At 41.2% G+C, this 16,130-nt stretch overlaps 1 protein-coding gene across 1 annotated transcript; it reads left to right on the top strand.

The window, feature by feature from the left end:
• Window positions 1-14,082: 14,082 nt before the first annotated feature.
• Window positions 14,083-15,678, top strand: LOC136883543 (adult-specific cuticular protein ACP-20-like; the record flags this gene model as incomplete). Its single annotated transcript, XM_067155955.2, has 2 exons — window positions 14,083-14,280; window positions 15,424-15,678. Coding segments are annotated over 2 exons (453 nt in total), but the record flags the coding sequence as incomplete, so codon positions are not given.
• Between the last annotated feature and the right edge of the window lie 452 nt (window positions 15,679-16,130).

Raw genomic sequence — 16,130 nt, 5'->3', positions numbered from 1 at the left:
CGCATATTTCACCATCCAGTAGAAATCTTTTTTGCTATTGAAACAAGGATTGTTTGAGCAACTAAGTGAAATGCGAGTGGGGAAGAAAGCCAATCTCAATTAAACTATGTGGCTAAGTGGAGATATCTTTCGACGGTCAAGCATGACAAAGGGAAATGAATGGATTACGTCACGAACGTGTGGTAGCTCTACATGGCACTGGTGTTACTGAGCTGGTGGCATATAAAAGGCTGGCACCTGTTTCGGACAAGTATCAGTGTTCTATTGACAACAACACACGCTACCATGACAACTTTACAGGTAATTACAGTGTATTCGGAAATTTTTCTTTGGAACTAGTAGAAATTACCAGTCGATGACGGACCGATACTTGGCGATTTTACAAACTTCTGCGAGTATCCACTGTTAACGTGTAAGCTGTCATTTTTAAGTCACTTGTTATGTAAGCCGATTTTACAACTTTCTGATTAGTTTCCAAAAGTCTCTCTGCAGTCTACATCAGTGATCAAGCCACCCGGGGAAAACAAATACTTGACATCCACGAAATCATTGTTTTAAAGGTACAGCAACCTCCGCATAGTGTTGTGAATTATCAGGACCTACAAAGAACCAGCCAAACAGCCGGCGGGTGTTCCGAAACTCACGCCTTAACACGTAAAAGAGTAATTTGCTGGATAACAGTTGGAGTTACAAAAATAAATAATACATATTCATCTCTTTTGAATAAAAAATAATTTTAGAAACATGTGGTAGAATGTATTTTGCGACAGGACTAACCCTTTCCTCATTATTTTGTTTTTAATGGATGAAACATGCTTAAGTTCAGTGAATATCTTCATATTAATGGCTACTCCTTTGAGATGGTTAACCACCGAAAAATTAGAACAGGTTTGCGTTTGAACTGAATATCTCAGATATATCTACACGGTATGAAATACCAGCTCAGTTGTTCCTGTAGTTTGGGCGCGATTGAGCGAGCAAGAAACAGTTTTATTTTAAGCTATTCCGCAATTTCTCACAAATAATTTAGCTAATACAGGGTTATATAGGGTGTTTCAAAAATACACGCCATAATTTCAGGGTTAGATTCCTCACATACAAAGAAGGAAAAAGTCTATATGAATAGGGGTCGGGAAATGCATTCTTCCTTGGCCTCCACGATCACCTGATCTAAACCCGTTGGACTTCTTTGTGCGATTTTAAGGATAGTCTTTGGTGTACGCGAGTGTTGTGGAGGATGAAGCAACACTTCACGGCAAAATTATAAGGTCCTTCCAAACAGTACGCACAACACCGGAATATTCGAGTCTGTTCGTAACTCCAGGGGACGTTGAGCATAAGCCTGTAGTATGGTAGGAAATGGGCATTTTGAACACCTCATATAAGGTAATGACTGGAGTAGGGTAAAGGGGGCTAAGAGTACGCACTATACACAAAATTACTTATAAATTTTTAATGTTTGGAATCATAATCATGTACATTTGACTTAATATACATTGTCTATCGGCCTACATATATGCAGTATCAAAGTGTTATTAACATGGCACAAAAATCGTAAAATCACAAAAATAATGAAATATGTATTTGCGTACTCTTGGCAGAACTGTCGGGTAAGAGTACGCGATGAATCCGTCTAAGAGTTCGCACTTAAGAAATCATCTAAGCGCAACGATCACACACGAAGGCATCGATCCCTTCATAACCAGAGCATTCCTCATGCCACCCTGATCACATATACAACACTTCATCCATTCCTCGGCGAAATTTTCACCACAGCCAGCGCAATAAGTTTCTTCTTCCTCTCTCGATGTAATTCGCTTTTCATTACCCTCTGCTGTTCCTGATGTTGACTGTTGAGAACTTGCTGGTTTATTGGTGCTACTTAGCTTTGAATATTTCAGAGTTCTTTTTGTTTTTATCCGGTTCTTTTCCGTTGCTGCTGTTAATTTTGTCTCGAGCTGTTTCTTGTAGGGGGAATCAGAAAGAATTTCAGACCTTAGACCTAAATCTCTTCTTTTCTTTGTCGACTCGTCCGCTCGTTTGGGCAGGGGGTATAAAGGCCGCATACTGACCCGCTCTGTGAATTCTGAGTTTTGACGAGCAGGAACTGTAGGTGGTGTTGTCTGAGTTTGAACAGAAATCCTATTTAGTGAGCTACGTGGTGGAGAATTCGACTGATGAGGTGCAGTCCCGGGCTGTTTTGGCGTAACATTTTGTGACGAAGCCTCACTTTCTCCCGAGGTCACACACTGTGCTGGAATCTCTGTCACTGTGGCTGGATGGTAATCAATGTCTGTAAAAATATCTGGGTTGTAGGGGAAAATTCCAGTGCAAGCAAAAGATTTCTCAGCCAGAGGAACTGTTGCAAATTTACTGTAGGCTCTTCTGAAGAGACTGGTTATGACAGTCTTGCGTATAGGTGTCCCAGGATTGGCTACCATGTGTTTGTCTACTTCATCTGCATAAGCAGATTATAAGGGCCCAAAGAAACACCTGTCCAAAGGTTGAAGCTTATGAGTGGTGTGTGGAGAAATCGAAAGCTGTGTTATATTGTTCTTTCTACAGAATTCCACTGCTTGTAGTGAGCAATGAAAACTGTGGTTGTCGAGGATCAAAAGCATCGGGTCGTCATTTGACGCCTTAACATGTTGGAAATGTGGAAGCCAGTTATTAGCAAAGAGATTAGCATCCATATAGCCTGTATCTGACATTAGGGTGAGTGAAAGAGGTAGTGCTTCAATCGTTTCCTTCCCTAAACAAGGCGAGCGTCAAAGAGTACGCACGACGAGCGTGTAAGAGTTCGCGCGTACTCTTGGGCTTCCAACCAGTGCGCACTCTTGGCCACTTTGCAACAGTTTTAAATAATCATCTCTAGATCGCACCACTTGTCAAACAAGCAGACAGCATGCATACCATCAGCGAGGCTATAGAGTGCACTACTTCATCTTGGACTGAAATTACCCCTGGTATGTGTTAAAAATTAATGCTAGTTAAGTAAGGAACCAAGAAAAAAGTTTATTAGAATGTACTAATATGATATTTACCTGTAGAAATCAAACCACTCGAGGTAAAACCACAAACTTTTGGGATACAGTCACGATCGCTAATAACTTCACTGCACGACCGCCAAAACAGAACTGCAGTGTTCCCAACTAAACGAAAACAACTATGCGTACTCTTAGACGCTGCGAACTCTTAGCCCCCTTTACCCTACATCAGTACACGCAAGATAGCCCACATCACTTGAGATTCTACCCCACGACAGAGTCTGGTATCTCAGAAAGTACGCGTTTCTGGACCAATGTTTAAATAGCCGTTTTTCCTTCACTATATTTGAGGAATCCAATCCTAAATTTATGCTGTGTATTTTTGAAACACCCTGTATTTTCAGGTCTATATTTTGGAACAAAACAATAATATGAAAGGTTTCTCTGAGAAAGTTTATGCAAAATTTCATGCAAATCCCACCCTGTTGTTGTGATGTGGTTTCAGAAGACGATCATTTCATTTTAGAGCTGCTACCAACGGAAGAATTTAGGCCGCTCGTAACATTTAGGGAAGATGCCTTTGTAGCTACCTAATTGGAATACAGACGTTACCAGTAAGGAGATTTCAGCAGCATTTTCTCTACTGAGAGGTCCTCTGCTCTCCCTCAAAGGTTTATAGTGTTGAACAACATTCTTTATGAATTAGTTCAACGGCAGACGGACATCTTTCGCTAGCTTGAATTGAGTGAAATTGAAATTTGTATAGTTCAGCAACTACAAATGCTATTCAAAGAAATTTTAGCACGCAAATAATAATAATAATAATAATAATAATAATAATAATAATAATAATAATAATAATAATAATAATAATAATAATAATAATAATAATAATAATAATAATAATAATAATACGTAATAATAAACACAATGTGTACATATGATTTTAAAAATATAGACATTCACTCTCACAAGGGGACATTCCCTACTCGTCACCACCAATTTCGCTCAAATTTATAGAACATGCAGGGCTTGGCTAGAAATGAAAGTACCCGAAGTGGAAACTTCAGATGGCCAAGCGTACAGAAAATAAAAATAAAAATGTTGACGCGGCTCTCGCATTGTATAAGCCACTTATGTTAACACACACGCCTAGCAGCAGTTGGCGTAGCGGTAAGAGCTAGGACTAATAATTCGGTGGTCGTGGGTTCGACTCCCCGTGCGGAGACTTCGTTTTTTTCCTCTTAACTTTTCTATTATTCATTTTCCAATTAAGCAAAGAGGTGAATAATTCATTTTATTTATTTATTTATTTATTTATGTATACTCAAAAGGCATATAAAAAGGTAAAAAAAATTGGGATTTCATTGTCAGACTTTTCAACAAGGGATTGTAATTAAAGCGCGTACGAAAAGACTTTGTACATGAAAATTCAAAACTTTATTCATTGACATTCGATGCTTTACATGTGTCGAGATTATATTTATCTTAGAAACAAGGGAAACAATAATTATTTCTGCATCTAACACAAGTCATAAACGCCGCATTGTCACAATCACATCGTTGTTTCAACGTCTCCATAGAAAAAAAAGTCTCCACACGGGGTGTCGAACCCACGACCATCGAATTACCAGTCCGAGCTCTTACCACTACGCCAACTACTGCTCGGCGTGCGCACTTACATAAGTGGCTTATGCGGTGCGAGAGCCGCGTCAACATTTTTATTTTTATTTTCTATACGCTTGGCCATCTGGAGTTCCCACTTCGGGTACTTTCATTTCTAGCCAAGCCCTGCATGTTCTATAAATTTGAGCGAAATTGGTGGTGACGAGTAGGGAATGTCCCCTTGTCAGTACAAGGTTTCATATTTTGCATAATGAGGAAAAGAAAATTTCTTTGTGTGCAGTCGAACAGGTGGTATAGTGAACAATGTGAGCCGCAGATTTCACGAACACAATCGCTGGATAGCTGGTGAAAACCTTTCTTATTACAAACGTGGTGATGAAAGCCGTGAATTGCTTCTCTCATGTAGAAGTACGTAGCTCAAAATTGGCTGCTTTTCATTAATCATTGTTCATGGCGGGAGTATTAAAGAATTCTGGGTCTATTTCTGCAGTTTTCAGGAGTCGTTCGCCCAGGAAACTTTCGGTAGCTGGGGTTGGTGTCAGATGATAAGTTGTCATCAGGTCTTCTGTGAAGGAAGATGTTCCTGATAGCTGGCATATTGTACAAATGGATTTGGTTAAACTTTGAGATGCAGTGTGCACTTTTGATATATCTGACTATAGTTCTGTCTTAAGTTTTCAGATTTTTGTATGAAAGGTACGGCCACGCGAACGTAGGACAAAAGTCCGTGTCTCAAAATGTAGCTTTTCAGGAAAGAGCGTTAAACGTTCAAATACTTCCAAAAATTAATGGATTTTAAGGATTTTAAATGTAATAATAATGGTGCGAAGCTTCTAGGGAGACCAGACGCAGGTCGTTCGAGTTTATGCCCACGGGGTCCTACCCAAGGAAAAAATCTCATGTTGAAAATGGCACAAATACTCAGTCCCCGAGCCACAATGAAGGCTAAAATCCCCGACTCAGCCGGAAATCGAACCGGAGATCCCTTGCACCAAAGGCCGGCATGCTAACCAGTTTGTAGCATGAAGATACTTGATTCAATTAATGATGTGAACAGAAATCGATATACTGTATAACAATGATATATGGCATAATTTTAATTTGCTTTTATCCTGCGTGAACAACACATATTTTAATCAAAAGGATTAGGCGAAGAAAATCTCGTTGGGTCTGCGAAAACTTATGTGAAATATTTTATCTTAGAAATTTGGCCGGCAAGGTTATGTCATATAAGGTTCAATACTGTGCGAATATTGTCAATTCTTGTAGTCGTCGGTTGTAGAGTAGGCTTCGGACTACAGGTGGTCACGGCTGGTTCGTGGTCCGACAGTTCTGCACTCCGACCGACCAACCGAGCAGAGGAGGGTGGCCACGGCTCTATCGTGGCTCTACACCTCTGCATTCGGGAGTCGAAGAGGGGATGGTCCTCAACGTCGGTTGTCCTGAGAATGGTTTTCCGTGGATTTCCATCCTCCTGTACTAATGTGAATGCCGGGAAAGTCCCTAGTATAGGCCACGGCCGCCAACCCTCTCACCTTCACCGCACATCTCCATCACCACCACACATTTCTCTGCCCTCGGGCAAAAAACACTTCTCAACACGTTAATAAACTTTTGTTAACAAACTTCTTCAACATAGTGTCCACACCAAAATAGCTGTTTGTGAGTTTACAATTGATAGGGTCAGGAGGAAGGAAATATTTATAGCTGCAGCTTTCATTATTGTAGTGAGTACAATTAGAGAAAAGCACAGACGCGAAGTGTGGCAAAGAAAAATATTGGAAAGGCGAGTAGAATTAAGTATGGAAGGAACACTTATGTCAGAACCTTTAATTCATGATGCAGCAGGCTTTCAAAATTCTCTTCGGAATGCCCGCACATGACTCAGTTCTTGTTGATAGTAACTGGGTATGAAATTTCAAGTAATGATACAGATTATCGGAAAGCCAGATCCACTAATGACAGGCTTTTAGATAGGCTATAACTCTCAAGATACCTAGCAAATATGCCTTTGCTGGCAGGTCGTTGTGTTTACGGTGCACTATGTCTTCTGGTATGGGCTAGAGCAATATTGTTACTTTCATTGATCTGTCTCAGCTTTATCCTTGGCTTTGACAAGATGAAAGTGACTGAGGTATGAGTGATGCTAGTAATGCCATTCCTTATGCAGCCAGTCCCTGCTATGAATGGTGTGAAAATGTTGCTCATAGGGTCAGTTGGTGCATGCATTTCAGTGGGCTTGGCAGACTGATATGTAATAGCAACGGCTGGCTCGGTGAGGAAAGCAACGGGAAACTACCTCACTCCTCATTTCCCTAGTACGCCTCTTCAGTGATGCCTAGGCCATTTATGACAGCTGATGGCGGAGCTGTTGAGGATCCAACCAGCCTTCGGGCTGAGGACTAAACATACACACCTAGCAAATGGTGACATTTCACTTATATACCTATTTGTATAGAGTATCAAAACATGCAATTTCAGTTATTGTGTCTGAAGTGTTTGAATCTTTATACAATATCAAGGAATTGGTAAAGGTGCGAAATAAAGAAAACCTTCATTTAACCTACCTACTTAGCATAGTATGATTTTGATATAGAAGCGAATATAGGAGGTTAGGTTATTCAGCGAATAGCGAAGCTGGAAATGAAACTACATTAGAACACAGCTAAATGAATATCATACAGAATTAAATTAAATTAGAACTTTCGCTTATGATTTGATAGTCAATTTTTAGAAATAAGAAATCATCGTATTCCACCCTACGAATATGCGTGCTCTAATTGCGTCCTTGCGGATGTGTGAACCGAAATGTTAATGAAAACACGAAAAGTAATGAAAAGTTTCATTCACAAAAGTTAAATAAATTTTGTTATCAACATGATCGAAACTTGCATACTTTCACAACTATAAATGACAATGAGACTTCGGAGGAAGCTACGTTTTGTTCTGCCCTGTACCAAGAGAAAGATATAAAGTACTGCAACCATCAAGTACCTGGTGGAATTCGTATCACCAATCAGAACGCCTGGAACGTATGCATAACCACTTAACGGCGCGAACGGACAAGTTGCTGGCTTAACTCCTAGCCATTCAGTGCTGCTGTAGAGCGGGTTGTGCCCTGCCCAGGCTGAATATTTCTCCTGTATGGAGTACAATGCGAACGAACTTATGTCCCTAACAGATTCAAAAACATACAATAAGTAAGGTTATTCAATGATACAACATTAATGTGAATACTGGCCGCGACAAGAAATACATGGGGAAATGTTCGTTATTATTAATTTTTTTTACTAAATCAAAATTATGCTTTGTTATCACTTCCGTGCTTTTGATCTGATAATATCTTCTAGAAGAATTGTGTTACCAGACTTATTTTGTGATATTTGAAACCATTTCTTTTCAGTTTTGACTCACTTAAATTATGACTTGGGTTTTTCAGTCTGTTGAAATTAATTTATTAATAAGTAAATGTAGAAACTACCTGAAAATGAAAACGTAACTGAATTACACCTGAAAGGAAATATAGGCCTAATTATATTTTTCAGCAAGTTATTTCTTTTACAGAATTATATTTTAAATGTTATTTCTAGTAATTATAATAAACGGACCTCCCTCTAAGAACTATCAGGGGCCGATGACCTTCGATGTTAGGCCCCTTAAGAGAACAAGCATCATCAAGAACTATCAGAACGCACCTTTCAATATTACGACAATAGAATCACTGAGCCTTTCCCTCCTAAAAAATGTTTCTTTTCGTAAAACCTGCCGCTGGTTGCGCCGCATATGTTTCGTATGTTTCATTACATCATTTCCATGCCTTTCAGTAAGTGCTTATCGCCGCTCTGAGAATTCCCCGTCGAGGTTTCCTGTCTTGCTGTCCACATGTTCCCTATCGCTATTTAGTCTTATCTAGCTGCTTATCGCCGCTCTGAATATTCCCTGTCGGAGTTTCCTGTCTTTCTCTCAACACGTTCCCTATTAGTCTTTGTATCTGTGGGAACAGCGCGTCCGATCGTGACGCGACGTAGCATGCTCGAGTACGTATGTTTGCGGCTGTAAACATGGAGCCCTTCAACCCAGACAGCACAAATGACACTGAATTAATTTGTTCAGTTCTGTGTGAAAGTGGCAGTGACTGAATATGAGTATCAGTGTCGATAGTGATGATATTGTTGAGAAAAGAAAAAGTGACTCAGTGTGATGGACGCGAATAACTCTTGTTTCATAGACTCTTGTACATAGTTTATGCGAAAAGATAGTGTGATGAAGTGGAGGAAGGGAAGAGCACAGCACTGCACCAAGTATTGTACATAGGAGGTCTCAAAGAATACGGACTAAGCTACCCGGAGTAATTGGTGAAGAAACGCAAAAATCCCACTAGACACGTGGAGCTGTTCAGTGACCGAAGTTATGCAGTTAAGTATTTAGGAGGTGTTCAATTTCAGAAGAGAAGGGGAGACACGGTTGGCAGACAAGGTAGAAATAAAAGCTTTTATTGGTTTACTCTGTCTGCCAGGTGCAGTAAGAGGCAGCAAGCACAGGCTAGACGAATTGTGGGGTAGAGATGTTGATGGTGCTGAGGAGTTCAGACTTGGATGCCTTTACGACGTTTTAAATTCCTAAACCGGTTTCTGAGGTTCGATGATAGGACGAGCGGAGAAGGAGGAGGGAAATTGATCGCCTTAAACCACCTCGGGACTTGTTCACAAAATTCATGAGTAATTGTAAAAAGTGCTACTCTTTTGGTCAGGGGTGTCACATTGGTTGAACAGTTAGAAATCTTGAGAGGAAGACGCGGGTTTAGGCAGTACATTCCTTCTAAATCAAGCCAAGTACGGCATAAAAATACATGATCTTTTAATCTAGAGATCTATGCCGGAAAACAACCCGAATGTGATTATAATATCAGCATTAAGCCAACAGATGTTGTCACAAGGCTGGTAGAACGTATTTGTGGAACAGAACGTAATATTACAGCAGACCGGCCAGGTTTTTGAGCTCCAAAAGAAAACGGGTCGTGTCAACCAGCAAAAGAAAATTCTACGGAAGGAAACAAGAAAGCAGAACAAGTAAAAACGGAAGCGATGCCCTACGTGTCATACTAAGTCGAAACGCACAAGGATGACCAAGTACACATGCATAAAATGTCAGAAGTATTGAGTGATATTTAGTGAAAGTGACAAGAAGAAATGTAAGGAGATAAATATAACGAATTGCTTTCTCTTCTAACAGGGGCTGCCTGGCCGAAGCGGTAAAGGCGTGCTCGGTTCGGAAGGACGTGGGTTCGAATCCCCGTCAGGAAGTCGTAAAATTTAAGAAACGAGATTTCCACTTCCGGAGGTGCATATGGCCCTGAGGTTCACTCAGCCTACACCAAAAATGAGTACCAGGTTAATTCCCATCACGTGCCGAGGTTAACGATGGTGGAAGCCTTTACCTTCCACTCCTCCAAGGGCCTTCACGGCCTGTACGGAGGTGACTTTGCTTTGCTTTTTCTCTTCTAACACGAGTATTTGGATGTATTAATGAGTCTGTTGTACTGCAGGTTGTACACTTCGCGTGTGCATTTTCATGTAAACCGATTTCATGTAAAGCAATATGTCGTAAACATGGACAATTTAATTATGACGCTCACTGTGGTGGTATTTTCTAGGTTGTGCACGTATTATGCTGTAGTGTTCATTATTTGCGTTGTCCATGTTACATTTATGATTTAGGAAGGAACTTAAAGAACTCTCTGAAAGTGAGTAATTGCCGTAAACTGTCTGAGATATCGTAATTAAAACAATTTTTGAAACAATTTTGAGTACTTTCAGGTAAAATCGTACCCGCATGCGACAGATACATCGTGACCGATTGTGTGTGTAACAGTTTGGTGGTTTTTTTTTTTTTTTTTACAAGTTGCTTTACGTCGCACCGACGCATATAGGTCTTATGGTGACGATGGGGCAGGAAAGAGCTAGGAGTGGGAAGGAAGCGGCCTTGGCCTTAATCAAGTTATGGTGTGAAAATGGGAAACCACAGAAAACCATCTTCAGGACTGCCGACAAAGTATTTTGTGCCAAGGTATAGAGTCTGGAGTACAGTATGTTGTTTATACCAGATGTCCCTCTAGCCCCGTATTTTCTGTGTATGAGTGTCTTGCATGCGCTAATGTAGAATGGGATGTCTAATCGCTGGTTTACAAAGGAGTGCTATAAAGGTCTGTATTTCGGACTTCGAAAGTGAAATAAATAGCAGTCATTTTACTTGACACGTTGTGTAAAGGGTTGATTTGTAAGTAACTGGGCGAGTTGGTCTTGCGGTTAGGGACGCGGAGCTGAAAGCTTGCATCCGGGAGATAGTCGGTTCGAATCCCACTGTCGGCAGCCCTGAAGATGGTTTTCCGTGGTTTTCCATTTTCACACCAGGCAAATGCTGGGGTTATACCTCAATTAAGGCCATGTCCGCTTCCTTCCCACTTCTAGCTGTTTGCTATCCCACCGTCGCCATAAGACCTATGTGTCCGTGCGACGTAAAACCAATAGCAAAAAAAAAAAAAAAAAAAAAAAATACGCCAAGGATGCAACAGAATAACGTTCCACTAACTACTTTTTTACGGTTTTCGCAAACGCTGAGGTGCAGGAACTTAGTCCCGCAGGAGTTCGTTTACGTACCAGTAAATCTATCGACACGAGGCTGGCGCACTTAAGCACCTTCAAATACCATCGGACTGAGGCAGGATCGAACCTGCTAAGATGGGGTCAGAAGACCAGCGCCTCAATCGTGTGGACCACCCAGCCGGGCAAAATAAAGTTGAATTTATACAGGAACAGACATTCCACTCCACCAAAAAGTTGCTTGTATGTGCCTTGAACGATCCATTAGCTCTTTATTGCAACTCTGTTAGGTGAATGTGTGTATAGAAAGCAGGCTGCTACAGGGTCTTTATTTATGCTTGGCAGGGACTTTATCGCTCGAACTTGGCCGTCGATGACAGGCCGTTAACGCGCGCGGTTTCCGGCATTTCCTGCATTTGATGAGAGCTGAGCTCCGAGATAGTAGGGTATTCAATGAAGCTACTGCGTTCTGTATGTCGTATTGTATAGCTTTTTATTGTGATTGTGTATAGTGCTGTAATGTATGTGAAATATTCGTTACGTGAACGTGTATATCTGCACAAAACTTACATTAAGTACAGAAAATCGTGCGCTAGGACAAGACAAAAGTTTCGAGCGAAATTTCCAGGGAGACCCATTCCTATCAATCGGACAATAAAACAACTGGCCAAGAGATTGAAACGTACAGGTTCAGTAAACAATAAAAATAGACGTCAAGGTCGTTATCTCCTTACTGAAGCGTGTTTGGTACGAGGATCATAAGTAAAAATCTGTGGCCCCCTCGTAGCCCAGATTTAACGGCATGTGACTTATTTATGGGGAATGTTAAAAAAAATTGTAGTTTATGGAAACTGCCTTCACACACTAGATGTACTTGAGTTGCAATTTCATCCATCAGTGCTGAAGAACTTGGTAGAGTAACCGGAAACTTCATTAGGAGATGCCGATTATGTTTGGCAACGCATGAGGAACATTTTCAGCATAAACTGTAAAAATTGTGAGTAAGATGCATGATAATGATTTTTGAGCACCGTATTCTCCCGTACATACGCACGCGCGGTAGCCGGCAACTGAACCGTCACTGGCGGCCAAGCTCTATCGAGAAAGTCCATGCCAAGCATAAATAAGGACCCTGTGTGTGGGAACTCCTGCGCATACTGTCTGCGTGCGAGCTACGGCTGCAATCCGAGCAGACTCTTCGTAGATTAAAACTATGCCTGTGTATTCGTCCTTACTGAACACACAAACCATTTTCAATATGTTGACAGCTGCTGTACCAAATACCAGCCACTATTAAGCGTTCGAAAACGAGGCTTACTAACGCAAGGGATCGCACTGAGACGGGTAGCTGTGAGGAACACAGTGAGCGGCCTTCCGATTATTCTTCGTATTCTGACGTAACCTACCTGGTGGCAGAGGTACCCCCGTGAAATCAATTAGGTGAGGTGCGCGATGACAATCACGTGGCCTCCTTTCCTGGCTGCCCTTACTTCAAGAAGGCAGTTATCAGCAAATCCAAGAAATACACACGCATTGAATCTTACACAGCTACAAATATTACTCCGCCTCCCAATTCTGTACCTAAACAACCACCTTTACTACCTACACCAAGATGCACCCCACTACTACCCACCCCCAACTTATTTCGACCTAACCAAGTAAAAAACACCCTTCTCTCCTTACTCCTAACTCTTATTTCTAATCAAACCCTCAATATCCAGCGCCACCTCGGTGGACTGAGTAGCTGAAACCCTGGTTAAATCCAGCCAAGAATCCCCTCTGCCAAGAAATCATGAAAGCCTCACTTCCTTCAATTAAACTCCACCGCCTCCAAAGCCACACCGCCTACCAAACTTCAGGCGAAGCACTGGTCTCGGAACGAGGCACGGTTCAATGCAATTGTTGACATATTATGCTGTTCTTTCTAATTAACATCCGCAAATAATTTACACAACAGTAAATTCGCGAAAAATCGGTGGTATGGACTCAGCTTTAATAAAGAAACAATGGGCGTGGTCAGTACCTGGATGGATGACCAATCAGGTCTACCACACACCGCCAGCAAAATACTTTAAAGAACTGTGTCAGCCATACGGTCGAAATCAGATAATGGTTCAACATTCATAAAACATAACATTAACATAATATAACATAACTTCAATGTCTCTGAACTCCTTAAAATCACGAAATATTCAACCATACAAAGAACTTTCTTTTTCTTTCTTTCTACTTTAAATCACTTCTATCTTACTTCTTAAATACAATATTATCTTTAACTATCCTTTCAACATATTTGCCACTAATTTTTCAAGTTCATAAATAGACCGGGTGAGGAGCATTCAATTGCACCCTGCGGGGGAAGGCTTAAATTGATTATGGATTAGACATCCTATTCCCCATTAGTACATGCAGGACACTTATAAATAGATAGTACTGCGCTGGCGGTCCACCATGTATAATTAACATATAGGCCTACATAGTACCATGGATATGAAAATATATTCCATCGTTTTTTAATTATTTCGAAATCCCTTGTATCTGCTTGCTAGTTTACTCTCGGAAGTCGTGAAATTTTACAATTTGCTTTACGACACAGAGAGGTCTCATGGCGACGATAGGATAGGAAAGGTCCAGAAGTGCAAAGAAGCGACCGTGGCCCTAATTAAGGCACAGCCCCCAACGTTTGCCTGGTGTGAAAATGGGGAAAAAATGCTGGGGCTGTGCCATAATTAGGGCCAAGGCCGCTTACTTTTGGAATTTCAAGGGATGTTGGTGGTGTCAGGTTTTCTGGAACCAAGTTCTAAGTTTCTAGGCTGCCTGGAAGTGCTTCATTAATTCATGTCTACCGTTGATTAGTAGCCTGATAACTTGTTGTTTTACAGGTGCTGACCCTTGTGGTTGCTACTGTCGCAGTTTGGCAACAAGTTTCAGCGGGTGGTCACGCCAGATCGTTTGTTCACCAGTCAGGTCCAGTTGTTGGCCCTGCTCATGCTGTCTCGGTTGACGGCGGACATGGTGGACACGGTGGATATGGCGGTCACGGAGAACACGGAGCCATCGACTATGTGGTGAGTTACTAACTTCAGAAAACGGAGCTTATCGTATGGAGGAAAGCGGATATTATTGTCAGCGGAGGTTGTCAGTGCGTACTCGGTTCACCCAAAAGACGTGGGTTCGATTCACCGCCAGGAAATTGTAAATGTTATTTATGATTACAGTTGCCAGTAAACATTAAACGAAATGAATTTGTTAGACTTGAGGGTAGATAATAACTTAATTTGGAAACAACAATTATCGGTTGTTCAAGCGACTTAAAATAGTTTTATCAGTTTCTGGAGAGAGATATTTGTATTATTCTTTCATACATGCACCATACTGAACAGTAGTAATAACAGTAAGAAGAGTAAAAATAAGCAACGGACTTTTTTCTCATACATCATATTCATATGATAGGCAGCCTCTTACAAACGTGTCGATACCAATGTTACCATTTCATTGTTAATATTCAGTAACCGTTTTCAATAATTTACTATTTTGTAATAGTTAGAATTTTTTTATTGCCCTGGAAAATATAAATTAAAATAGTCTTAATTCAATCCGACTCGTTGGCTGAACGGTCAGCGTATTGGCCTTCGGTTCAGAGGGTCCCGGGTTCGATTCCCGGCCGGGTCGGGAATTTTAACCTTAATTGGTTACTTCCAATGACACGGGGGCTGGGTGTTTGTGTTGTCTTCATCATTTCATTCTTATCACGACGCACGGGTCGCCTACGGGAGTCTAATAGAAAGACCTGCACCTGGCGAGCCGAACCCGTTCTGGGATATCCCGGCACTAAAAGCCATATGACATTTCATTTGTCTTAATGCAAAGAGAATGCTAATATATTCTAATTATTGTTTTTAATTAAAAATAATGGACATATTTTATGATGAGGCACAAAAATATGAACGAATCCCTCACCAGAGGAACTCCTGCGCACCACTGGGCAGACAGACAGACGTCGTTTCATGTTTATATGTAGAGATCAATGTGTGCGTATTTTTTAAATTTTCCAAAGTTTCTTGTAAAATACCTTAGAGATCTGTCGGCAACTACAAACAAACTTCACCCACCGTGCAATATTCCAATGTTCCGGCACCAAGAATATATTTTATTTTTAAAATCCACTGTACGTTATTCCAGCAATTCATATTCTCCTGTCTACGTTTCAGGCTCATCCGAAATACGATTTCGAGTACGGTGTCGTGGACCACCACACCGGCGACTCCAAAGCTCAGAAGGAGTCACGTGACGGTGATCACGTGGTTGGAGAGTACACACTGAAAGAGCCTGGTGGTAACATCAGGACTGTGAAGTACGTAGCCGACGACAAGGGAGGTTTCTTCGCTCACGTGATCAACAGTGGTGGCAACGACCATTCCGGTGGTACCTATGGCGGTCACGGTGGAGAACACGGCGGTTACTGAACTATTGTTAATTTGTAGGTCATTATTGAGTCTTCTTGTTGTATTTATAACAGTCAAATAAACGCTCTGTTGTGATATTTATTAGAATAGTATTATTTGCTGTGTAGTCCGGCTCAATGACTAAATGGTTAGAGTGCTGGCCTTTGGTCACAGGGGTCCCGGCAGGGTCGGCAATTTTAACCATGTTGTTGTTTGAGTCATCAGTCCATAGACTGGTTTGATGCAGCGCTACATGCCACCCTATCTTGTGCTAACCTTTTCATTTCTACGTAACTATTGCATCCTACATCTGCTCTAATCTGCTTGTCATATTCATACCTTGGTCTACCCCTACCGTTCTTACCACCTACACTTCCTTCAAAAACCAACTGGACAAGTCCTGGGTGTCTTAAGATGTGTCCTATCATTCTATCTCTTCTTCTCGTCAAATTTAGCCAAATCGATCTCCTCTC

Source organism: Anabrus simplex, chromosome 1 (assembly GCF_040414725.1).
Source record: "Anabrus simplex isolate iqAnaSimp1 chromosome 1, ASM4041472v1, whole genome shotgun sequence".
NCBI lineage: Eukaryota > Metazoa > Arthropoda > Insecta > Orthoptera > Tettigoniidae > Anabrus > Anabrus simplex.
Note: the sequence above shows the minus strand (reverse complement) of the source record. Positions and strands in the feature narration are given on the sequence as shown.